General features: G+C 43.5%; 3 protein-coding genes across 14 annotated transcripts; 1 reads left to right on the forward strand and 2 right to left on the reverse strand.

Moving 5' to 3' along the window:
- The first annotated feature begins 477 nt into the window (after window positions 1–477).
- LOC6525993 (ral GTPase-activating protein subunit beta) lies at window positions 478–10,304 on the forward strand. Of its 12 annotated transcripts, none has more exons than XM_039372183.2 (17): window positions 478–1,183; window positions 1,768–1,987; window positions 2,077–2,106; window positions 2,204–2,602; window positions 2,666–2,926; window positions 3,274–3,831; window positions 4,656–4,850; window positions 5,272–5,412; window positions 5,493–6,036; window positions 6,103–6,326; window positions 6,481–6,675; window positions 6,863–7,003; window positions 7,332–7,349; window positions 7,727–8,335; window positions 8,400–8,986; window positions 9,046–9,881; window positions 9,961–10,304. In XM_039372183.2, exons 1-17 carry the CDS (start codon window positions 992–994, stop codon window positions 10,073–10,075), a joined length of 5,265 nt encoding a protein of 1,754 aa, XP_039228117.1. In that variant the 5' UTR covers window positions 478–991; the 3' UTR covers window positions 10,076–10,304. The 12 variants fall into 12 exon arrangements, with proteins under 12 accessions (XP_039228117.1, XP_039228126.1, XP_039228119.1 ...); XM_039372192.2 differs by having other exon boundaries at window positions 7,781–8,335; XM_039372185.2 differs by lacking the exon at window positions 7,332–7,349.
- A 1,248-nt stretch (window positions 10,305–11,552) lies between these two features.
- On the reverse strand, window positions 11,553–14,565 carry LOC26534724 (glycine-rich cell wall structural protein 1.8). The gene is made up of 2 exons (XM_039372218.1): window positions 12,903–14,565; window positions 11,553–12,823 (listed from the first exon to the last, which is right to left on the reverse strand). The coding sequence occupies exons 1-2, from the start codon at window positions 12,906–12,908 to the stop codon at window positions 11,750–11,752; spliced, it is 1,080 nt and encodes a 359-aa protein (XP_039228152.1). The 5' UTR covers window positions 12,909–14,565; the 3' UTR covers window positions 11,553–11,749.
- Window positions 14,566–15,811: 1,246 nt separating this feature from the next.
- Window positions 15,812–25,699, reverse strand: LOC6525995. Its single transcript, XM_039372219.2, is given in 7 exon segments — window positions 15,812–21,050; window positions 21,159–21,377; window positions 21,485–21,822; window positions 21,926–22,053; window positions 22,472–22,790; window positions 23,963–24,009; window positions 24,429–25,699. Coding segments are annotated over 7 exon segments (2,769 nt in total). The 5' UTR covers window positions 24,944–25,699; the 3' UTR covers window positions 15,812–19,847.
- Window positions 25,700–26,509: the final 810 nt, after the last annotated feature.

The raw sequence follows: 26,509 nt of genomic DNA on the forward strand, positions 1-26,509 counted from the left end.
ATTGTTTGCTTTTGATTTTCTCATTCATATATTATATTATTATGCCAATATGAAAAGTAACATGAGTTGTTTTTAAACATACTCAAATCATTTATACAACTAATCTTTATTTAATTTCGCTGTTTAATTGCGCTGTCATAATGCCTTTAAGCGAATTTCGTTTGTTGTTTAGGTCTTTTGGTAGTTTAACTCTTTTTTTTATGAGGCTTTTTGTTTAATTAACATTTATGTAAATCTATTGTTTAGGCCCGCTTTCTCCCAGAAGCAAAAATCAGATGAAAAAAAGGAAAACAATGAATGGCCCTTGTTTTAGTTTAATACGTAGATAAATGCAGAGATACAACATATATGAATAATATATTTAAATTTGTTTTAATTTTACAACAGTTGTGCATTTGTTTAGCATTTATCAACACTTCCGATATCGATTGGCGTCGATAGGTGGCGATAGTCCCGCCCAAGTACCAAAAAACACAGCTGTTTACATCGCGCCATCTCGCTCGCACGCTTTTCGCTGTGGATTTCTTTTTTTTTATTTGTATTGTTTTAAACAAATCGCAGTAATAAGACTTTAATGGCGGCGTAATCGAATCGTGGTTGTAAACAGTAGCAAGCAAAAAGGGGCGGGAAGTGCGAAACAACATAAACATTTGGGGGATTCCGTACTTTTGCAACATGAGAGCGACCAATCAGCAAGTGAACAACAACAACATGGCGCACCTGCAACAAAAATCTTCATGTTGACGTCAACAAAGTGAAATCCGAGATCCGAGAATCGCAGCGATCGCAAGGAGAGACAGCAATACGGATAAGCGGGTGCAGAGGAATCGTCGAGGAGGAGGCTCACCACCATCACCAAGATAACCACCATCACCAGGATCACCCGGATCACCTGGATCATCAGGATCACCTGGATCATCAGGAGCAACCGGATCACCCGGATCATCAGGAGCAGCATCCCTAGCGTCCTCAGTTCCATCACCACGCCAAGATGTACTCCGAGTGGGCCTCGCTGTCCGCCCAAATCACAGCCAACAGCTGTGGCGCCCAGTGCTTCAGTGTCCTCAACAAATTCCCCGCCTCCGCCGGACGCGAAGTGGTTGTCTCCGTGGTCAAGCAGCTGGGCACCAACCTGGGCATCACCCAGAACGCAGAGCCCAGTCACCTGGTCAAGGACGAGGAGGTGGGCCACCATCTTAAGCAAGCTATTCTATTAGCAAGCTGTAAAGATTAACTTTAGATTGTTAGTTATGATTAGAAAGGAATTTGGGTTTTTAAGGAATTATTAGCATTATATCTGTATCTGCATAGAAATATTCCTAAAATGCAAAAATCTATAGTATATTCCCTATACGAACTAGTTGATCTTATATCAAACTGAATCTTAAACCATCAGTAAAACTTTCCTAATACAATTCTCTTTACTTTAAAACTTGTACCAACATTGTTTATACACACAAACAACAAAGTCTTTGTTTAATGGCCGAAATAATGTATTAGTAATGTGCTGGAAAAGCATCCATTGAATCCATAAAATTGTGCATATAATTGCCGAATGAATGAATGGCGCGGCCAATTAATATTACCTCTGGAAACGATATAAAATTGTTGTTTGTTGGTTTAATGTAGAGTAGCTATTTATAGAAAGCTTAGAATGTGTTCATAGAAAAATACGAGTTTACCATAAAAATGAAATAGTTTGTAACGCAGTTTAAAGTAATATTAATTATGAAGAACTATTAAGTAAAATTGCCACTCGATTCCCAGGTTAAATGGTGCATGGACGTGATCTGCTTCGGACTTTCGCTTCCGCTGCAGGAGCACGAGACGATCAAGGACTGCGTGAATGTGTACTGCGAGTGGCTGACGGCGCTGCATCCGCAGCCCAGGATCAGTGTGCCGAAGCCGATCTGCGAGGATGCCAATCTATATGCTCGCCAGATCATCAATCATTTTCACAATCTGTTTGTGCCGCGCCAGGGCGAAAGTAAGTAGATGCTCCTCTGGCCTCTGGATTTTATGATCCACATGCTGGTATGCCCTTGTGCTCGTATTAACCCCGCTCTAAATTTCAAGTCTTGCCATTTCTATACCAAACCACGCTTGGTAGGTTCCTCCTGCTGTTTACATATATAAACAATATTTGTATTAGGATAAAAATTCTAAAACTCAACACTAATATTTCTACTTGACTGACTTTCAGGTGCGGATACAATCAAACGGCAGGCGGTGCTTTGCCATCGGGTGCTGCGAACTCTGCAGCAAACTGCCCAGATATCGCAACTGATGGACCGGCAGACCTGGGATACGCTGCTACTCTTTCTGCTGGCCATCAATGAGATCCTGCTGGCGCCGCCCACCGTCAAGGACGATGTGGGCGATCAGCTGTGCGAGCGAGTGCTCTCCGTGCTCTTCGAGGTCTGGCTGCTGGCCTGCGTACGCAGTTTTCCCTCGCCGTCGATGTGGAAGACGCTGCAGGAGTCGTGTGCCATGTGGCGGCATCGCGTGGCCCTCGTGGATCAGTGGAATCGTGTGAATTTGGCCCTAACCGCTCGCCTGCTGGAGTTCAGCTATGGCCCCGCGTTTCCACAGCTCAAGAATGGTGAGTTTCGTTGAATCAATGGCATAGCATAATAATGTGTAATCTTGTTATAAACCCTTACAGCCGACGAGGATGGCCAGCTGATACCAATTGGCATGTCCAACGACTGTGTGGCCCAGACGTGGTACCGCTTCCTGCGCATGATTGGCAATCCCACGGCTCTCTGTTCGCCACATATCATCAGCAAATCATCGCACTTTGTGCAGTGGGCCTTGACCCACGAAAAGGGCGCCGAGACGCATCAGCATCCTTGCCTGCAACAACTGCCGCAGATCTTCCTCAATGCCATGAAGGGCATTTCCAGTCAAGTGGACGCATTTCTAGGTAAGATCCTATGTGCACTTTGGTTGTTCCACCTTTCGGGAACCTGGTACTCCTGCGATGCTTTCTGTTTTAAGCCTTAGTAAAGGTAATCAGCTTGAATGTTTTGCAGTTCAAGGATGCAGTTACATGGCGAGTGCCAGGTTCTTTGTAGTCGGTAACTTGGACATTGTCGCTCTTCTGCGTTTAGCATTAGATTATTGGAAGCTCAGGCTAGCTCAGTACTTCTTTCTCTTTTCTCTTGTTCGTTTGTTTATCTCTGGTTTTGCTAACCCCAAACAATTTGTATCTAAATCGAAATGCATAACTGAAAATCGCTTGAAAAACAAAATGCAACAAAAAAAAATCAGGCGTTTATCAGCCGCCGCCACAGCAAACGGAGGGCGTAGTGACGAATCTGCTGGAAATCCGGCACTCGCTCAACGAGGCCACCTCCTCGACCCTGCAGCAGTTCATCCACTCCAGCAGCGCCACGAATATTGCGAACCACAATCAGCAGCATCAGCCTGCCCATCACCATCATCACCTCCACTATCCGCATTTGCATTTACACGGTGCTGGCAGCTTTCTGCGCGACAATTTCATGAGCAACTCGGCCAGTTCCGCTCTGAACGCCATCATGGGCCACCATCACCACCACCACCATCAGCAGCAGCAGCAGCAGCAGCAGCCGCAGCTCCAGATCAGTGCCTCGCCCACCAGCAGTTTAGCGACGGGCGGTAGCTCCGCCGTGGGCAACACCAGTGCCGGAGGCAGTCACTCCGCCGGAGTCGTGGGCAGCATCTCCTTTGGCGCCACTGAATCGCCTGGAACGGGTCAGGCCACCGCCTCGGCCACGCCCACACCGCCACTGCAGCGACGACTGGCGAAAAGCTTCAGCGTAGCACCCACCATCACACAACAGAAGGGTGCGACTCTCCACGGAGAATCTCTATTTGGAAACCACCGAATGTTGTATTCCTTGTTGTGGCACCAGCCTGTGTACAAACTTGATCCTGGCAGGTGTAGATAATGGTGTATTCTGTACAAGTTATTCAATATAAAGATTTAATCAATTTTAAGGCGCAGCGTAAAACTGTCTGATTATAAAATGTAAACTTAGATATGAATGTCATGCTCAGTTTAGAAGAAATACCTCCTTTAATTAATATTAAATGGTAATTGTAATGTTCTGAGAACGACTTACCCATCTGCCAGGGTATCCAAACTTCGGTGCACCGAAGCCAAGCTATTGTTTCTTTTTTTTTTTGTGCCATGGCGTGCTTCTGAATTGACCTGACTTGGTTTGCTTCTGTTTTTTTGTTGCTTGCCTAGATGTTGTTTGCCTTGATCCATCGCCACATTTCTCCCAGCCAAGTTCGCACTCACGAGTTTTGCATTTTAGTTTTTTTCTTTTTCTCCTACTTTTGTATTATTTTCTTTGGCATCTCTGTATTTTTTTGTATAATTTGTTCCGTAGCATGAGTGGAATAATCTCGGTGTAATTGCCCGGCGCGGATGAGTCGAGTCGAGTCGAGTCGAGTCGGGGCGAGTAACTGTTGCCACTTTCCACCGGCGGATTATGCATTGTAATTTATCTGCGAACGCCCACAATTATATAGCATGCTCCCTTTGTATCTGTAGTATCTCGCGCTCCGCATATTTGTATCTAATTTCTCTAACAATTTCTCACACTTGCTCCACGCTGCTCCACTCACCACCACCCATTCCATCGCATCCCATTGCATCGCAGGCTTGAGCAAGACCTCGCTTATTGGCCTCACCGGCGGCGGTGCACGCAACGCGATTAGCAGCAGCAGCAGCGGTAACAACACCGCCGGCAGCACGGGACCGGGATTGGGATCGGGAGAGGGATCCGCTACTGTTCCGGCGCCCACAACTCCCACGTCCACGTCGGGTCCGCCGTCGGCGAGCAGCAGCATCAACTGTAAGTGCCTTGGGAAAACAGCCAACTGATCTTGGCCCTGTGCTTTGCCAGCATAAGTAAGCAGTTTAAAGAACTTTATCCATTATTTTCCTTGGATTTGAAATATATTATAGCATCATGATGTGCCAAGATCAATCTGCTGTTTTCCAGTTCGAAAATTAACCCATTAATTTAGTTAGATTTTAACTAATTGGATCTATTGTTTTGTGTGTGCCGTGTGTGAATCGTCTGTGAGCTTCTCCAATCTAACAGATGTTTTAACCGCCCCCCATTTGCCATGATTGCCTCTCCCTCTCTCTCTCTCTCTCTCTCCCTCTCTCTCGCTCAATCTCTAACACCATGTGCTCTCTCTTTCCATCCCGGTGTGTCTGTCTCTCTCGTAACTGCTATCTGGCATCTCCAACGCCGCCGGCGATCGCAGCTCTGCCGCTGACTTCAATGGGAGCGGGTGTCGAGCTGGCCGTGGCCAGACCCAAGTGCAACAGCATTCTCCACGTATTCCACGAGTGGCTCTTCGAGGCGGCGCACATCGGAGGCGACACTTGGCGGCAGAATCGCAAAAGTGAGTTCCCAAAAATCATAAACGATTTGTAATCTAATTTGGATACTATATATATGTTATTTATCATCCTTGAAAAATAGAGCAAGCATGCGAGGCCAGTAAGCGGCCATCGTCGATGATAATGGAGCACCGCAAGGGATCGATATCGTTGTCGCAGCCCAACTCCCTAAACGATCCGCAATCGTTGCCGCCCACGCTGACCATCGATAAGTACGAGTCCGGTCGAGCCGAGGCCATTGGCACGCTGTGCAAGATCTTCTGCGCGAAGAAGACGGGCGAGGAGATCCTGCCGGTCTATTTGGCCCGCTTCTATATGGCACTGCAGCAGTGCCTGAAGATCACAGAGTCGCGGGAGTGCGACGAGACGTTGGCCAGCATACTGCTGCACTCGAGTGACCTGTTTCGCCTGGACCTGGATGGGATTAATGTGCTGCTGCCCGGTTTCATTGCTGCCTTGGAAATCGTACTGCCCGACAAAGACCTCAAGCTGAAGACCCAATCGATGGTCTTCAATCGCACCGAGCTGCGCCGCTCGGCGATCAACATACTGCTGTCCATCATGGTGCTGCCCCTGCACTACCAAACGCTGCCCATTCGGGATCTGACCTGCGAGACGAGCGAGAAGTATGTACTAAAAGCTGATTATGCCCTATGTAATTGATATAACATTATTTTTTGTAAACCCTTCAGAATGTTCACATTCATCCAACTGAAGTCGCGACTCATGAACATCCTGATGAATGCGCTGCAGGTGGAAACGGATGCCCAAAACACGCACATGCTGCTGGGCGGCCTGCTGCTGTGCGTGCAGGATGCCGTCACCTTCGAGGAGACGGAACTGGGCGGCGGTAATGCGAATCTCTCGCACAACTCCAGTGGTGTGCAGCACCACGACGCCAATCTATTGAGTTCGGGTTAGTTTCTGCAGCTCTTGAATCTGGAAAGCCATTCCATTTTGATTTGTTGGAATACGTTGTATTATTATTATTTAATTGCCCACGTTTGATTATTCGCCTTTTCATTTTGGCATTTTTGTGTTTATTTTTGATGATCGCGCTTGATGATCAGCGTGCTCGGAGCGTTCCGCTTCGCTGGTCAGCGCTGGCACAGCCAGCAGCTTGGGCGGCCAGACGACGGCCACCATGGGAGCGGGATCGGGCTCCATTCGCGACACCGCCTCCGCCCACGACTACCCCAGCCTGACCATTTCCGATGACATGTCATTCGAGTTCGGCCAGGAACTGGAGGGGGTCACCACCTATGGTAATCTTTGTTTTTTGTATTTTGTTTTTTAGCCACATTACATTACATTCATATTAAGTTGTTAGCTAACTTTGTTAGTTGTTGTTTAGATTTTGAATTAATTTAACATTTTTACATAATGTGCAACTGTTTTGTTAGCTTTCTACTTAGCTTCTACTACTCGAACTAATACAATTATTTCTTTTAGATAATGCCCATGCCCTATTTGTGCGCGCCACGTATTTGGTGTGCCATCGACTGATCTCGTCGTGGAAGACGGATCTGAATGTTTCGCTGGCCGCCTTGGAGCTGCTGTCTGGCCTGGCCAGGTTACATATCCGGGAGACAGGTAAAGTTAGCCACTCGGGATTGGTGTGCATATGTGCATATGCTCCTGCAAAGTATTGCATTGCAATTGGGATGCCACAAATCCTTTGCAGGAGCATCAAAAGGCTTCGGTGGCGCCGAGGCTGCACTTTCCTATCCTGATTTTAATGTCGTTTGTTTTCTGTCCACCTCTGTTTGTTTATTTTCGAACTGTTACCATGTGCGTATCCTTTAAATGTTTATCCCCGCCGTTCAAATGTCCACTTACCCACTAAATCCACTCAATCCACTCAATCCACTCTATCCACTCTATCCACTTAACCCCCCAAACTGTTTGCTCTACTGTGCAGCCAGGAAATTTACGAATGGTAATTGATTGACGAAGCCAACTAACCTAACTAACGCCACTTTCTTCTGTCTTTCTTTCTTTCTTTTTTTTGATGCGTTTCTTTTTCTAACCGCCATCGAACCACCCGCACCACCACCACTGCACCACATCCCAAATAAAACAAAAAACCAAAAAATAACAAAAATAAAAACCTAATATATATAATATATAACCCACCTCATTCACATTGCCATCCATCAACTCACGTTGATTGCAATTTGTTTCTATATATAATATATATGTGTATATATTTAATTTGCATCTCCAACCGATAACGAATGTATATAACCCCAACAACCACCACCACCAACCACAACCACCACCACCACCAACCACTCATTCAAAACGCCCACGTAGACACCTTAGTGAAAATATACGAAGCTAGTCAGAATCTAACGATAATCTCCTCAGACGCTCTAGAGTGCAAGCGGGCCGTGAAGTGGATCTGTGACTATATCTGCTACCAGTGCTCCCGTCCGCCGCCGGCGCACAGCAAGGATCTGCACAGCACCATTGTGGCGGCCTTTCAGTGCACCGCCGCCTGGCTGATGCAGCATCCGTATTTGCTGCAGGACAAGGATTGCCTGCAAACGGTCCTCGAGGTGGTGGAGCTGGGCATTTCGGGCACCAAGAGCCAGAGCAAGGGCACCGATATACCCAAGTTCAAGGACGAAAAGGAGCTAAAGCCCGCCTCGATGAGAGTGCGCGATGCTGCCGAGAATCTGCTCACCATTATACTGGAGCAAGTGGGCTATTTTCCCAGCGAGTGCGGCCCAGAGTCCATATCATCGCTGTTGGATGAGCTGGCGCTAATGAAGCACTGCAACTCCATGGTGCCGGCGGCGGCGGCCAGCAGTGAGCAGGCCATTGCCAAGTTCAAGTACTTTGTCACCGAGAACTCCACCATCTTGGCGCTGCTCGAGGAGCCGTTGGGCAACGATCAGGATCCGCAACCCACAGTGACACGTAAGTCTCTCAACATCTGTAACTCTTCGCTGCATTTTACTAATGAGAAATTGTATTTATTTAGTGCTCATACGCGGTCCGTTTGGGCGACATGCGTGGACCATGCAGTTGCGCCATCTGCCTCGCAGCAAGTCTGGGATTAAGTACCATGCCGTGAATCCTGGCCGGCCCATACCCATGAACGATGTGTTGCAGCGGCTGGATAGCGAGCAAAAGAATTTCCCCGACGGCGTGGACAAAGTGCAGCCATGTGTGGCGGACTACTCCATACCCACCATCGAGCAAATGCGCGAGCAATACGGCACTGCCGGCATACGTGAGCTGGAGTCCATGCTGGAGAATCAGAGCATCCACGAGAAACTGGCCTGGGCGGAGGCGGACACCAGTGCGGATAGTTTGTCGCACGCCCAGGAATGTGTGCCGCCAGCGGTGTGCCATGAGTTCCATGCGGCGCGTCTATTTCTCTCACACTTTGGATTCCTGGGATTCGAGACGCGGAATCCACAAAATCCAGCTGAGGCACTGGGCAATCCGCCACAGCGACCGCTTATCGTGCTGGACACCAAGTCCACAGCCTTTGCCGCCGATCTGGATCGACTGGACAAGCTGAGTGCGAGGACGCACGATTCCGTTTATGTGTTCTATGTGAAGGTGAGTCAATAGCTTTTCTTACAACTCAAGTGATATGCTAATTTATGCAATATCTGCAGAGTGGTCAAACGAGTGCGCAGCAGATAATCGCCAATATGGCCGAGGAGCAGGCTGCCAGCCATGATCCGCACTTCGCCAGCATGCTGCAAACGCTGGGCTGGCCGGTTCAGGTGTCCGAACACTCTGGCTGGACGGGCTTTGCCCACAACTCGTGGTCGCTCAAGGGAACGCCCGAGGAGCAGCTAAAGTCCACTGCCAACGAGCTGAACTACAATGGATCACAGCGGGTGCTCTACTGGGCGGATGTATCGTCGGAGATCGCCTTCGTGGTGCCCACGACGTGGAATCTGCGATACAATAGCGATACTAGCGATAGTGGAAGTATCTCGAGCACGGATCAGATTGGCTCCAGCAATGTCTGGGCACGCGGAGAGGTCGATAGTGCGACTGGCCTGGCGAAATCCAAGTCAAGGAATCTTAGTCTAGAACTGGACACGAATCGCCGGGATGTAAAGGAGCCAGTGCCGCCGACGCGACGAAAAGGAAATGTGACGAAACCCACGCTGTTGGCCCAGGCGCCAGCCAAGATCTTTCTGGTGTGGCTGGAGAGCTACGAGGATTACCTCAACTTTCCGCTGGAGGATCTGCTGGCCTATACGCGCACTGGCGAGGAGCTGCACACGCAGCAGTTGCCGCGCGCCTCCGACTGTCACGTGATCTTCGTGCATTCCCTGCTCTCGGGACTGCTGAGGGTAAAGTTGCAGGGACCACCGGGCAGGATGAGCTTTGCCACGCCCCTGGTCGATGGCATGGTCCTGAGCCGGCGCGTAGTCGGCAATCTGGTGCGACAAACGGCATTAAACATATCACGTCGCCGCCGTCTGGATAATGATAAGTAAGTGATAAGATGAAATTATGCTTCCCTGTGCATTCGAAACCTAACTAATTGAATCTCTATTTGCGATTTGCTTTAGCTACCAACCGCCGCATGTGCGACGACGACTCAAGGTGCAGGACATTGTCCAGAAGTACAAAATGGATCTGAGCGAGGCCGAGCTGCTGGCCCATCTGTTTCAGCGCGCAATTTAGCCGGCTATCGACAAGTATTATTAACCTATTTTAAGAGCCAGAAAAGTGCTCCTTTCTATGTCTGTATTAACGTGTGCTTAACTAAAACCCAAAAAAAAAAAAAAAAACAACAAAACAACACAACAAAACAAAACAAAATCCATAATCGGTGTCCACTGAGTGTTACCCGATTGTTTATCGTATGCTAATTATTATTTATTGCTAATAAATCTAATTATACTTTGTAAAAGTATTTGTAATATTATATGCCCTGCGTGTTTCGCCTGGTTTTTTGTTTTGGCAATCTATTCACGCTACTGACAAAATTGGCAGCCACATCCGAAATCCATTTGGTCCACAGCATGTGGGTGATATTCGAGATGGTCGCGTGAGTAGCAAGTGAAAGCAAGATGTCATTTAAATGTTACTCTTTCTAAATAAATTGGAAATAGTAAAGAAAACTAGTTACTAGTGGTCTAAACTTATCAAGGTTAGTTTACTATTCCAGCTAATGGCTTAAAAACTATTATTTGTGTTTCTCGTTCTAAATAGATTGGAAATAGTACAGAAAACTAGTTACTAGTACTCTAGACTTTTCATGTTTAGTTTAATATTCCAGCTAATGGCTTAAAAACTATTGTTTTTGAAGAGAAGTTTATAGAAATGATGAATTCCTCTTGAAATCTCATGAGTGAAAGGTCCATGCTTCACGTCGCCAGCTCTTTTGGGTCAGCAAAGCATCTTGTTAATCTCACCTTTGACTTGGACGTCTCGGAGTCTGGGAGTCTGGTAGTCTGGGAGTTTGGAAGTGTGGTAGCCTGGGAGTCGAAACTGAAATTGGGTCCGGTGATCGGAGGTGGGGCATTTGGACAGCAACAGCATTTCGCAACTCCTCCGACGGGGCAATCAATTCAAAACAAAACTGTTGCCGGGCCAAGAGGCCATCTCTCGTCATCATCAATGAAAGTCGTGATGTAATCGCGTAACAAGTTACACATTTTGTTGTCTGCTGGCTTTGCATATGTTTGGGCCATTTATTTATTAACAAATAATAACAAATACAAGTTAATGATGAAGAGGCCGGATTGCCTGCTCTTCGCTTTTCTTGCGCCGCTTTTCCCAGCCTTGAAAATGAAATTGGGCAAGCATAACAAGTTTTTGAAGATCTTCGTGGTATTTGCATTTATTTATTTCTTCGAAACGCAATGATGTATTTAATTATTTACAAATATTTACGCCTGAGGCAACATTTTCAAATTAAAATACACGCTTTGTTATGATGAACCACCTGTCATTTAGAGATAATTGTGGGAAAATAGTGCAACAAACACTTGAACTGCATTGTTATTCAAGTGCGATTAAGTTGATTATTTTGCAACTAATTGTTGCAAGTCTTTTATGGAATGTGTCTTTGGAATTCGGCTAACCATTAACACAATTTTTATCTTTATTTTTATGGCCAGCTTTGTGGCTAATAATAAATAAAAAAAACTTCAAATTGGTTCAAATTGTTTATTAACAAATAATTTAAGTTAATAATGATGGATGTTGGCTTATCGCTTTTTTTTTTTTTGATAATGACTGTGAAGGATTAGCCTAGGAAAAAAAATACATAACGATAGAATAGAAGATAGTGAAAAAAAAAAAACAATTCATTTGGTCTAACTAACTAGGCGAGCTGGGGCTGCAGTGCATCTACCAGGCCGAAGGTGGACCACCGCTGCTCCAGCCACCGGACGGGGCACCACCTCCGGCACTCCAGCCGCCGGATGAGCCACCGCCTCCGGCGCTCCAGCCACCGGAGATGGCACCACCACCGGAGCTCCAGCCTTGCCCCTTGGAGCCGCCAGCGCCCTGGGATTGCTGCTGCTCCTGGACGCGCATCACCTTCAGGGTTCCACGCTGCACCACATGTCCGCTCTTGAAGAAGGCTCCCTGCGCCTGGTCGGCCTTCAGAATGATGGCCTTGCCCTTGGAACCGAAGGTGTTGATCAGCTGGCCATTGATGGCAGCCACATCAGCGGATCCACCGCCACCGCCGCCGCCGCCGCCAAAGGTATCCTCCTGCAGCACCAACTGGATGATCTGCGGCAGAATGGCATTGAACTGCTGGGCATCGAAGGAGGCGGCACCACCATAACCATGTCCCGAGGCATACGATTGCCCATAGGAGTGCGAATGGCCCTGGCCATAGGAGTAGCCACTGGAGCCGCTGGCCGCATGATAGGCAATGGGAGCAGCTGGCGGAGCAGGGGCAGGAATCGAAATCGGAATGGGAACGGGAACGGGAGCAGGAGCTGCGACTTGAACTGGAACTGGAACTGGAGCCGGGGCCGGAGCCTGTTCGATGATCTTGTAGATCTGGGCCTGCTGGCCGCCATAGGATCCCTGACCACTGGCATAGCCTTGGCTGTAGCCATGACTGTAGCCATGGCCGCCCGAGGACACAATGCCGCCAGCTGATCCTCCAGCGTTACTGTAGCCCTGACCCTCCTGCAGTATGACCTTGATGATCTGCGAGGAGCCACCGTGTCCATGTCCACCGCCCTGGCCATAGCCATGTGCCTGCGCATAGCCATGACCTCCGCCGCCTCCCTGGGCATATGCATATCCGTGACCACCGCCTCCTCCACCGCCTCCCGAACTGGGCGTGGCTATCACATTGTAGGTGGTCTTGCTACCTCCTCCTCCTCCGCCACCGCCGCCGCCCAAGAGGGACAGGAAGGTGGCATTGCAGGCGCAGATGGTGGCCAACAGGCAGATGAAGACCTGGTGATGATAAGGTAATCCGTTTAGCACACATCCAGCTGGTTCATCCACATCCGTTGATGCCACACACACAACTCACCTTCATTTCAGCGTTGAGCGAACTCTGTTTTCAAATTTGGAAATGTAGGTGGAATCGGAGACGACACCTGTGCGTCGAGCTGTTCCCGGCTAGCGAATGATGACGATCTCCGGTAGATCCAACGTTTTTATACAAGAGTTACGCCGGAGATCCACACCGCAAAAACCGTTAGATGCGGCGAAGGCCCGTGACGTCAGCGACGGAGAGCCGTCGATGTGGAGTCATCACCACCTGCCTAAGCCCACCGAAAACCATGTTGCTCTCGAAACTCATCTGAGATCTCAATGGTTCGATACAGGGTGCTTGGTGAAGGTGCTTAAATAGATAATAAATAATGCTATTATCTTTGGCAAAAGATTATTAATAAAACAATGCGTTCATTGGATGCTAAGCTACTGAATAAATAATGTTATTATCTCAAGCACAAGATTATTAATAAAACAATGCGTTCATTGAATGTTAAGCTACTGAAATTTGAAACTATTTATAAACCATTTTCTACAGACTTTTTAAACATTTCGAAAACTAGAAACTAGTTTTTAGAGTAAAGAGTAGTAGTAAAAAGGAAATAACTATGATTGAAATGGGTATCTAGTAATAAATAAGGCAGTATTCCAACATATGTACATGTTCAGTATTTATGACTCAATAAGAGAGCATATAAAAAAGCACCCTGTTTTCGGCAATCGTGTTCATCTATTTCTCAAACTGCCCAAATCATATGCAACAACAACAAATCGCCGACGGACAAGCGATGAAAACGCAGAAACAACAACCAACAACCACAGCAACAATAACCAAAATACAAAACAATAACAAAAACAATAACACTAGCATAACAACAATAACAATAACAATAACAATAACAAATTCAAGCGGATAACACTATTTAAGCAGTTAAAGCTTAAGCAGATGCGCCTCGCTCGCTGGAGGAGGTGCGTCGTAGGTCAAGTCACCGCAACCAACCAACCGACTGACCGGCTTTTTGCATACGATTATCGATTTGAACGGTTCGCCGCTTACACTGAAAACAAGCTGGGGTAACAAATCAATGCAAACTTCAAAATGTTTTTGCAAGCTGTAACCTGTAATCTTATTATATTATTATGATAGTTCGTGTTGGTTCTTCACTGTAATTAAACAAATTGCATTATTCATAAATATTCTTACTTTTATATATATTGATATATGATATGTTTATATATGCTTTTGATGTTTTACTTCCTAAATTTGCCTTGTTAACTCCGCCTTCTTTTCCATCTTACCCTCTTACCATGCAATTATACGTACACTTTTCGCTCAGTGTATTTGCTTGTATTGCAACAGCAATTTTGGGCTGGGAAGGGCCGGTGGCTGTGATCGCGGATTGGCATCTCGGAATCCCAGGCAGCCGGATTATTATATCATGCAACATCGTTTTCCAAATTTGTTAATTTTCTGTGCATTTTTGTATAAATTATTTAATGCGCGCTGTTGCGCATGCGTAGGCCCCATCTCTACCCATCTCTTTCCCACTCGGCCCCCCAATTCGCCGATGACCCGTTGCCAGCACAATTTTAAGTTTGAGTTTCAGTTTTAGTTTAAGTTCCAGTTTCAGTTTCAGTTTTAGTTCCAGTTTCAATTTCAGCTTCAGTTTTAGTTCCAGTTTCAATTTCAGCTTCAGTTTTAGTTCCAGTTTCAATTTCAGCTTCAGTTTTAGTTTCAGTTTCAGTTTCAGTTTTAGTTCCAGTTTCAATTTCAGCTTCAGTTTTAGTTTTAGTTTCAGTTTCAGTTTCAGTTTCAGTTTCAGTTCCAGTTTCAATTTCAGTTTCAGTTTCAGTTTTAGTTTCGCTTCAAATGCTCAGGAAGACACCAAAAGTATCCAACCAACACACAGTTGAACTTCAAATAAATGGAGCATAGACCAAGCTGACTAATGGTTACAAATATTTCGTTTTGGGCCCCAAAAAAGTGCAAGATTATGATCGAAAGTAAACGAGTAATTAAGTGCATGCGTGCTGGCCATTTGCTTAAACATTTTTCAATGGCCTAAATGTTTATGGCCAACAGCGTGAATACATAACTTTAAGCGCTTGTTGTTTTATGTTTAACTCAGGATATGTTTTTAAGATTTTTAAGAACTGATACGTAGCAAATGTGCAGTGAGATAGTTTCTCAAACATATTTGTATCATCTCTCATTTGTGGTTGTTTGCACAGTGGAACTTTATTTCTTGTTGTTTGCACAGTGGGACTTCATTTGCTGTGGCCTGCACATTGGGACTTCATTTGTAGTGGCCTGCACAGTGGGACTTCATTTGTTGTGGCCTGCACAGTGGGACTTCATTTATTGTGCCCTGCACAGTGGGACTTCATTTGTTGTGCCCTGCACAGTGGGACTTCATTTGTTGTGCCCTGCACAGTGGAACGGAACTTTAAGTGTTGTTTATTCGCTGGGTGTCACAGCATCTTGTGTGTTGGTGCCCAGTGTGTGGAGCTCTCTGAATCCGAATCGGAATTGGAATCTGAATGGAATTGGAGAATTACCATAATGCCCCGATTTGACGTGGTGTGTGCAAATAGTGGCCAACTAATCAATGGGGAGTGCCGCGTGGTCCGAACGCGACTTATGCAACCCAAAAATGTGGTTTACGATATGATATGTCATATGTATTTAAATGTGTCGATTGAAATGTTTTTTTATTTTGTTTTACCCAAATTCCGCAGGCGATAGCTTTTCACACATTGTGATGACAGAGCGGTAAGTATTTTGAAATTGTAGAAAGAATGAATGGGTTTTGCACTCTTGAAGTCAATATTCTCAGAAGCTCTTTTGATATCAACTAAATATTAGCCACTTTTCCATTTCAAATGAAAATATATAGTTAAGTAAAACCTGTAACATGCGAGTTGGGTGATGAAAAACACAGATTTCTTTGGTTGAAAGATAAGAGTTTGTATTTTTATATAATTTTTCAGTATTTTAGCTGTGTTGTTTTTTTTGCTGTTCATTGTTCATTGTTCTTGTTGTTGCTGTTCTTCTTCTTGTTCTTGTTGCTCGTTATTGTTATAACCTATTTGAATTAGCTTTTCGAAATATTAGTATTAAATGTGGTTTTAAAAGTGAAGTGTAAACAATTTGCCCTCCATCATCGATCATCCATCGCGCAATCGCGAATTTGCATTTTATACGTACGATACGGTAATCAAAGAGGTTTTTCTGTTATTTATTATTATTCGGTTTTCTAGTAACTTAGCGAAATAATACGAGCGCTATTGCGATATTGCTTGTTTATGTATGCACTTTGTATGTATATATTTTCTTATCTACGCCTATATGCAAGCGTCTGAATTGGATTTTCCCATCGAATTCTAAGCAACCCTGGGCGACAACCCTGCAATTAATTATCGAAAATCTAAAGTAAAGCTGATTTTTTTGTGTGTACGTGTGTGGGTGTGTAGGTGTACACTGGTGCATTAACGGTAAATGATGATCGAACTTCCTGCGCCACTGTCTGTGTGTGTGAGTGGGTGTGTGTGTGTGTGTGTATGTATGTAAACGCTTGGCGTGTGTGCGAGCTTTTCTTTCAGTGTAATTCGATCCAAAATGTGTCCTCTATGCAAAGTTAACTTACAAACTTCTCGCGCGTGTATAATATAATTATTTGGTTGTTTAATTTTATATTAATACTTATTATTGCCAGTTTCGATAAGAAAATAATTTTAAGATATATTATTACATATACGCTTCCATTATATCGCTTCTCGTTTGTTAGTTATTGCAATTGTTATAAATATTTCTGGTTTGATGTAAAGTAAAATTTTGTTTTCTAGATTTAAACGCTACGCTCCTCTGCTTCTTAATACTTTCCGTTACATTTTTGTTTTTGTTCGCTGCATTAGCATTTCATTTTTTTTTTTTTTCGTTTTTTTGTCAGTGTATTTGTAAGGGAGTGTGTGTGTGAGAGTGTGAGTGTGAGTGTGAGTGAGGGTGTGAGTGTAATTGTGGTTACTTTCAGGCTTAGGCGTATAAATTGCTAATTCTCATTCGATTTAACTAGCTACGTGTTTATAATAATCGTAAACGTAATAATCGTGATAATAATTGCGTTAACAACAGACTAAAATTAATCTCATAATGCAACTGCGTGTATGTGCTTCATTACTTATTCCAGTGATTTTATGTATGTACACCAATTTGTTAGTTGAACATTTTGAATTATTGCTTTCCGGTTCACACGACGTGGCTGTTTTTTTGTTTGTTCGTTTCAGTTTAACTTTTTTTTAGGGGGCTTGGCCACAATTGATGATTGGATCTACCGACAGGCGCTGCTTTTTAATTGATTACCCATTTAGCATAAACTCCTCTTTAAGCTCAAACAAAGTGTACGCTCTATTTATGTTTATAAAAGCTATAAAAACTAAATATGTAGTAAGAAATCAACCTAATGGCTAATATTGCTAAGGATATTGCTCAACAGCGATAAGTTGAAGTTTTAGTCGAACACATAAAAAGGTTTCAAAGTAACATAAAAGCGCGATTTGCAGATATGTATTTGATTTGTTTTCAGCAATTTTTCAATTAATATCACAACCTCCAACAATAACAAACTCTAATCTTCACAATTGCAAGTTGAGAAGTTTGAAAAAAAATACATTTAATTGTTTTGCATTTCCCGAAAGGCAAAATGTGTAAATTCTGGAAATATTTTTAAATATTTTTGAATATAGTTGAATATTTTTAAATATTTTTGAATATAGTTGAATATTTTTGAAGATTTTTGAATATTGTTGAATATTTTTGAATAATTCTGAATATTTTTGAATTTTTTTGAATATTTTTGAATATTGTTGAATATTTTTGAATATTTTTGAATATTTTTGAATATTTTTGAATAATTTTGAATATTTTTGCTTTGAGTTATCAATTGAGCAGCGCCGATCGCAATAATTTGTCGCTTTTTTTTGGTTGGCCGTTTGTTGAGGACGGATTAACTACTTACTAAAAAATGCAATTACTCTCGTATATAGTATAGTACTCCCTATATATACTATATATATATATTTATTCAGTGAGTGATCCGATGGAGCTAAACCAATATATACTATATATATTGGGGCGATTTCTCAAGCAACAGTGCGGGGAATATGTATGTACTTGCATGTAAATGTAAATGTAAATGCGAATGGGAATGCGTGTATATAATGTATTCCGATCTGGAACTGAAGTTTGAGGAAACCGGCTCCCGACTGGGTTATATCCGATCCGATCTGATTAGATCCAGTGTTTTTAATTCATTATTCGTTATTAAGGCAATCGCATTTGGTTAATTAATTGTAGAGTATCAGTATATAATGCCATTCGATTTGAAAATTGCTATTTATGCTTCTGTTTTTTTTTTTTCTTTTTCGAACAGATCTTTAAATTACATGCGTGTTATTGCGGTCAATGTGTGTGTTGAGTGTGTGTGTGTTGTGTGTGTGTGTGTGTGTGTGAGTTCTTTCGAATGAACTTAGCCTTTAATTACATTAGGTTAGATATAATAATTAATTGTTTACTTTTACGTTTACGTTTACTTTTATATGAAATCACAGTCCGTATGTGAGAAAGACTTTATATATGTACTCGATAATGATGATAAAATACATGGTATTCGGGAGGGTGTTCGGGAACTCCTCTATATGTATATCCTACATATTGCTATATTGGTGTTTCATTCACTTATTTATGAAGTATGGGATATGGGCCATCCGGATAATGGACTACAATTAATTAATAACAATTTGTTGCTGCTTTGTTTTATTTTTCTTCGCTTTCGTTATTTTCACATATGTATATGTGTGTGTGTGTGTATATATCTCTATATATATACGGCATATATTTAAAATATAAATTTTTTTTTCTTTTTGTTTGTTGTTGTTGTTGTTGCTGTTATGAAAGGCATTTGCTTTGTTTTTCGTTTGTTGATTTAAAAAAATTTCGCTTGAATTGTTATTTAATTAACTACATAATGCTAGTAATGTCTATTTAATAAGATTTGATTTGAATTGTTTCTTTGTTGTTTACCATTTGAGTGTTTTTATTCTCATACTCTTTTATTTATTTGTTCATTAGTTTAGCTAAAATTTATTTATACGACACTGCTATAAATCGTATATAGTAATCTTTAGTCGCTTTAGTCGCTGTCCATTTTCAGCGCCTCGCCTCAATTCAATCGTTAACAATCGTTTAACACTCGTTAAGTCTACAAATCGATTAATGAAAAAGACACTATCCCATAGCATAGTACATATTTGGGTATCCTACATCCTTCATCCTTACATACTTTATCCTTCATACTTCTCGCTTGATATGAACTCTCACAGTGTGGTGATACAATGGATCGATCTTGAATCATTATTGGGTTTTTTTTTTGGGTTGGAACGCAGGTTAGTTTTAGAGCTTTTGCCAGGCGATAATTAACGATAGTACACGATAGTTAGGTTCTAATATTGTCATAAAAGTTGGGGGTTCTTTAAGTATACATACATATATATATACATATACATATATATTAAATTTGCCGGAAGGGGGGGAGAGAGAGAGAGAGAGAGATACAGAGTTAAAGAGAGATGAAATGTTATGTTTTCTGTTCATTACTTGCATTAATTTATCTACTAACTTTAGTTCTTTCGAGGCGCAATTGTAGTAACCATATAATAATCATAATGATAATAGATCCACAAAAAAGTCGTTCCTTAATAGCTGCTCTATTATTGTTAATTTTTTTTCTTCTTTTTTTTTCGTTTTTTGTTTTTAGTTTTTAGTTTTTAGTTTTCTTCTTCACTAGATAAAAATTCATAAGCGCCATTTTGTCAGCCTATTTCTGATTCAGATTTGATCAACAGTTTTTGCTTCGCCATCCCTCTCATTGCTTAAGTTTCTTTTTTCCATAGTTTTTGCTCTATTTCTTCGTTTTTTCGTTTTTTAGAAGGCCATGCTGGTTCGTCGCCCGCCGAGGCCACCACCTCCTCCGCCGGGTCCGCCCCTGGTTAGCCCACTGTGGGAGACACTTCTGCCCATCCTGGCCTCGCTGCCCTTCCGCTCCCTGGCCTTCCTCAGCAAATCCGAGGTGCTGGGCCTCCTGCTGTCCTGCGCGGAGGCTACACCACCGCCCGTTCCCCCTGCTCCCCCTCCCCGCCTGCAATTGACAATGTCCGAGGTCGAGGATCTCCGAATGGTGCCGCCATCCGATGTGGGCAACTGCAGGCTAGTGGCTCCGGCGCCAACGCCGCTGTACGGCGACAGAAAGCTGGGCGAATGTCCTGGGAGTACAGGACCACGCGGCTCCTCGGGATCCACGCTCTCCACCCGCAAGTAGGGCATCCTGCGCTGCGGCTGATCCACCGCCGGCACGGAGCTATTCGGTTGACTGGGTGGAGTTGTGCCTGAGGTGCTCCGTAGGCCGCTGTACAGGGACTTTAGATGGAAGTCCAGGGACTTGAAGTTCAGCAGGGAGCGACGTTTCTGGCGCTCATCGCCAGTGGAGGGCAGTGCCTGCTCTGGACTGCCATTGTTGTTATTGCTGTTGTTGTTGTTATTATTCAGGGTATCAAACTGAAGGTCAGCTGACGGGATGGGAACAGCTGCCGCCGAATCGCTGGTCACCAAATGTTGCTGCTGTAGTTGCACATACTGCTGATGTTGCTGCTGCTGTTGTTGCTGCTGCTGCTGTTGCTGCTGCTGTTGCTGCTGTTGTTGCTGCTGTTGCTGCTGTTGCTGCTGTTGTTGCTGCTGCTGCTGCTGCTGATGCTGCTGTTGCTGCTGCTGCTGCTGCTGCTCCTGCTTGCTTATTGTTGTCGTCATGGTATTGCTACTTAGGCTAGTTTTACTGCTAATCACTTTCAAAAATTTATTATCGTTATCTAAGGACTCCTTTTGTCACTGGATGAGGCAGAAGCCCTGCTTGGCAGCGTCCTTGGCAGCGTCCACCTCCTCAATGAAGGCCTCATCCTCGTGCTTGGGCGAATCGGCGCCGCAGGGTCCGCCACCGCTCAGGCTGAGCGGCCCCTGCGGGCACGCTGATTGTCACCGGAGCGCCAATGTCGAGATCATCGGCGGCCGCACCGGTTTGTTCTCCAATATCCTTTCCAGCTCCAGCATAACGCTCGAGGAGAGTCGTGGCAGCAGCTGCAATGCAAATGCAATTGTCAAACAACTGTACAAATCTATTCTTCTTATTCATATCTATTCTTTGCCTTATGATTTCATATATGGTATGTATCTATGTATATTCACCTGCAACGACTGCAGACTCTGGTGCAGCTGCTCCGCCGATGTGGCGCCCAGCAAGAGGCATTGCACTGGCTCATGCTTCAGCGACCAGGCGATGGACAGTTGGGTGGGGCTGCAGCCCAGCTTCTCGGCGAGGGCGGCAAGGTCACGGAGGCGGTCGCAGTGGCGGCGCCCCTCGTCAATGCGGTCCTTGCCCCAACTGCCCTGCGGCGACAGAGCGGCCTGAAAGTGAGTTGATTAAGGTTAAGACTTATGCCATATTTTTTGCAGCATTTTTTTGTGATAATATAATATATATAGTGTAGATTGAAACATAGTAACACACTTACATTGCGATTGATCTCGTCCTCGGTCCAGGAGAAGCTCTTCGTCTTGAAGGAGCCCTTGGGCAGGAAGAGCTTGTCGCCATTCTGGGTGTCACTGAGCGCCATCGAGAGTGGACCCCAGGCCATGAGGCCGACGCCGATCTTGTTGTACATCTCCGGCAGATAGAGTTCGCACTTTTCGCGACAGAACATGTGGTACTCGGACTGCTCCACAATGGGCGTAATGCAGTTGAACTGGCGGCAATTGGTGTACGCCTCCATGATCTCCACCTGGCTCCAGCGTGCGGTGCCCCAGTACATGGCCCAGCCCTGCTGTATCACGTAGCTCATGGCGCGCACCACTTCTGGCAAGGAAATGAAGAAGAGTTTACAAAAGGCCGAAAGTTTGTGGCGATCATGGGTACATTTATATGTACGTACTCGTATTTCGTTTGGATAACTTACCCTCCATGGGACACATGGGATCCGCCTTGTGGATGATGACAATGTCGATGTACTGCAGCTGCAATCGCTGCAAACTGGCACGCACACATTCGATGATGTGTTTCCGCGAGAGACCGCGTTCCTCCGACCTACAAAGTAGTTAAAGGTCAAGTCAAATGTCAAATAAGATATAATATATAAATACATATAAGGACATTCGGAACTTTGAATGAGTTTAAACAGTTTTAAGCTATTTATATTAAATATATAAAATGAGTTTAAATCAGTTTAAAGCTATTTATATTAAATATATAAAATGAGTTTAAATCAGTTTTAAGCTATTTATATTAAATATATAAAATGAGTTTAAATCAGTTTAAAGCTATCTATATTAAATATATAAAATGAGTTTAAATCAGTTCTAAGCTATTTATATTAAATATATAAAATGAGTTTAAATCAGTTTAAAGCTATCTATATTAAATATATAAAATGAGTTTAAATCAGTTTAAAGCTATCTATATTAAATATAAACGAAGAACAATATTTTTTGGAATCCCAACTCACTTGGTGCTCCAGTAGACCTTCGTGGTGATGACATAGGCGGTCCTCTTCCAGCCCGCCCGCTGCAGTATCTTGCCGATCTCCGTCTCCGAGTGCGCCTCCGAGATGTCGAACAGATTGATACCGCTCTCGATGGCCAGCTTGAGTATGGCCTCCGCCTGGTCATCGCTCACGCCCGGCGAGAAGACCGGCCAGGTGCCCAGTCCCACGTTCGAGATGCGCAGCCCGCTCTTGCCCAGATTCTTGTACCGCAGCCCCGGCGTCGGCGTGGAACCATGACGCAGTGGTAGCGCCGGATTGGAGCCCAAGCTGATCGAGCGGCCTGCTCGCAGCGGAATGCCCAAATAAACGGTCATCGTGGTCGTCGGATTGCCGGATTTTACGGGATTTGAAGTGGTCGAGTGTGTTGTTCAGGTGCCGGCATGGAAATGAAACAATTCGTTTCAAGGGAAACAGTATGTGCGTTTCGTTTAGTGAGAAGCCTTTTCACTTTGTTGTTTTTTTTTTTTTTTTTGGATAAAGGAGGGGCTTTCAAAGTGCCGGGAAACGTGCAAAAACGAACAGCAACGCAACAGCAACAAGAATGGTAACAACACAAACGCTATTCCGCAATAAACAGCTGGCTAAATCAGACTAACAAAGTGTCTATACTCTGCCCAAGAGTTCCGTGGCCTCAAAACAAAGAAAACAGTTAAAGTCCTATTAAAAATGTACACTAACTCTTAAATATTCCCCTGTTCTTGCAAGCAAGTTGATAGGATTAAAGAAAATTCAGTTCTGGGAATGTAAAATGGAAATGTTTAAAAAAGATATGCTTAAGGTATGATATATGGTTTTTCAATCAGCTAATGGAACTGCCTTTAGGGAGAGTGTATTTGAACATATAAAAAACAAAGAGCGCGGCATGCAATGAACATGAATAAACAAAAGTGACATTTTTCCGTTGGTTTTCCCGTACGCTCCCGATTTTCCACTGTCCCTCCCATAAAAAGTGCGTGCGTCGTCCGGTGCGTGTTTTCTTTTCCTTTCGTTTTTTTCTTTTTTTTGTTTTTCGATTGCGTGATTGTGACAGGGAGTTTGTGTGGGTGTGTGTTGTTGTTACCTTACAAAATGAATAAAATAAATTACAACTTCAATTGCATGTTTCGGACCCGAATTCAATGGAACTGAGCACCCCAACGCCCTCGACTTAATGCGCTAAACAAAACCAACAATTACCAACAGCTGAACTACTGCGATTGCGGAGGTGGGTGCATTAGTTTATTGCTCATTTTGTACAATACGCTAGATGTATACACTAGAGGTACATATATGTATGTTTCATTTACTTGGGCTATTTTGAAGCAAGCGATACTTGCTTGTATGTGGTAGCATGCAGAGGCAGGCAATCGAAAACAATCGAAAAAGTCGAAACAATCGACAGTAAACAACATAAATGATAAGCCTATATGATAGTGAGAAATTTGATACCGAAATCAAGATGACCGCCCGTACCACTGAACTCCTCCATACAGTCGAGTGACGCAATGGGAGCCCGGCACCTATAATGGAAAATAATGGCAAAAATCGAATTAGTATAATTGAGATAATTATATGCGGGAAATCTGTGTAAATTCGACCATTGTATGGTAAATACTTGTTTTGTGCAATTATTTCTAGAAATGTTCTAGACATATTACGTATACGCAAAGTAATCATATTGCGTTTGCGCACTGTTATCATACGACGTATACGCACTGTTATCAAACTACGTATGCGCACTGTTATCATACGACGTATACGCACTGTTATCAAACTACGTAAATGCACTGTTATCATACTACATAACATATGTATGCATTTTATGCTTTTCATCAGTCTTTGGATTATTATATTGTTTCAATATAACCAAATATATGTATATGCAAGCTAAGGGAGCCACTTGTTTGGGGATGCGAGGACCTTTGACCTTTGTGTATACCTGTAAATGGTGACCGGGTTCGATTCGTCGCTAGTATTGTCCACATTGTTGTTGTTGTTATTGTTATTGTTGCTGTCATTGGTCGAGGGAAGTACGCCCATGGCGCCATTACCGATCATCAGTTGCTGAGTCGTGGGTCCCGTTACGAAGTTTAGATTGGCTGGCAGTGCCATAAGCATCGGCTGCGGCGTCGACTGCGGCAGAGGCAGCGGCAGCGACGGTACGCCGCCATCGTTGGCAACAACAGTGGGCATTTCAATGGAAGTTACCGCTACGTCTGTGACGTCGCCGCCGCTGCCGCCGCCACTGCCCTCTGCCGCAGCTGTGCCGCTGCCGCTGCTGTGCTCGTGTCCCAGGAGCAGCGGCGTGCTCTCCTGCTGCAGCGTGTGCGAGTGCGAGTGAGACAGCAACGGCGCTGCAGCTGCGGCGGCGGCGGCGGCGGCCGGTGACTGTGACTGCGACGTCGACTGCGCCGCACTGCCGTCACCATTTAAATTGCATAATGCCATGGACATTGTGTTTAGGTTCCACTGCTTTTGTTATGATTAAATCAAATTTTGATATTTATCAATGTTTACTTTCACTTCGATGGCTATTTTGCTTCTTACGCTTTCTATTTATATATTTTTTAGACACTATTGGACGCCATTGTTTATTTTAGATTTGCGTGTTTATTGGAATTTATTCAATTATTTATTTAGGCATTTCATTTCCATTCAAATAGTTGCAAGGTCTTTTATATTTATTTATTGTTGTGTGGTTGTTTCTAATCGAAGTTTCATTCGACATCTAAAATGTCTGCTATTGATTCAGCTATTTGTTAAATATCAATATTTATTTTTTAAATTAAAAGTTTATAGTTTTGTTTGCTTTTTATAGTAGTTTCAATTTTTCATTTTTAATTGTCTATTGTTTGTAGGTTTTCCAAAATTATATGTATTTCTGTACATCTATGAGAAACTCAAGTTTTGTTTTGCATTCGCACATCAACTATTTATAATGATTATTATTATTATTTTAAAAGTATTTTTTCTAACCAGTCCACAGTTATTGTTGTTTTGTTTGTTTTATGTTATAAGATATTTCCATTTCACTGCTGCATTTGTTTTGTTTGATTTTTTTTGTTTTATACTACTAAGACTGGACTACAAATCACATGGGATTTTGTTTTCTAAATAGCATACTTTTAAGGCAAAGTCCAGTCCAATAAATTTATTTATTTTCTTGTCACTATTTAAGATATTTTCTCTACTAAAGAAATAGGAAAACGTATTCTCATCGCATGAATCTGTGTGCCAAAAAATACAAAAAAGAAACTCGATCGAAACTTTGCGAAAACTTTTGTCACAATAATTAAGAAGCCGAAACAAGGCAAAAATAAACAACGTTTTCTACAGAGAAAGGGAGAGACTGGCTGAAGGAAAAAGAGCTTTTCACCACACTGAGAGAAAAAGAAGGAAAAACTGGCGAGAGAAACGAGAAGAGACCGTAACTTTATGGGCAATTGGCTGATAAATGGAACCACCTGCTGACTTGTTAGCAAGTTCTAATAATGTTCTGCATACAAATTTCTATATCGATGTTGGACTAAAAATGCATTTTTTTTTTTAAATAAATATAAATATAATTTATTTTTGTTTACTTTTGAGTTACCAATTCTATTTTGAAATTTTGTATTTCGTGGTCACATTTTGCATAAAACCCAAATGTCCGAAAACATAAATAGAAATTTGATGGCTGTTAATTTTAGCTCGCCGCTGGTCCATTTAATCCGCCTCGTGTCAAAGCACAGATACAAATCTATCTATAACCCAGATATACCCAGATGTATCTTTTTCGATTTCCCATTATCAAGGTTTAATTATAGATTAACCTTGACAATGATTCAGAGTCGCTTCTGGCAGCTTTTCTGTCTTCATTAGCTTGATCAATTTGGAAAATGCATTATTTTCCTCTGGGAAAACGAGCAAGTGAGAGGGGGAGACAGAAAGGAAGAGAGAGAGGGAGAGGGAGAGAGAGAGAGAGGGGGAGAGAGCGCTTTTCACCACGACCGGTGTATTTGACACCACAACAAGAAGGAG

Source organism: Drosophila yakuba, chromosome X, assembly GCF_016746365.2.
Source record: "Drosophila yakuba strain Tai18E2 chromosome X, Prin_Dyak_Tai18E2_2.1, whole genome shotgun sequence".
Taxonomy (NCBI): domain Eukaryota; kingdom Metazoa; phylum Arthropoda; class Insecta; order Diptera; family Drosophilidae; genus Drosophila; species Drosophila yakuba.

Coding starts and splice junctions, on each gene's coding strand:
- LOC6525993 (XM_039372183.2), top strand. CDS start 992: ATGTACTCCGAGTGGGCCTCGCTGTCCGCCCAAATCACAGCCAACAGC. Junction 1,988..2,076: donor TGTGCCGCGCCAGGGCGAAA/GTAAGTAGATGC, acceptor CTAAATTTCAAG/TCTTGCCATTTCTATACCAA. Junction 6,676..6,862: donor GGAGGGGGTCACCACCTATG/GTAATCTTTGTT, acceptor TATTTCTTTTAG/ATAATGCCCATGCCCTATTT.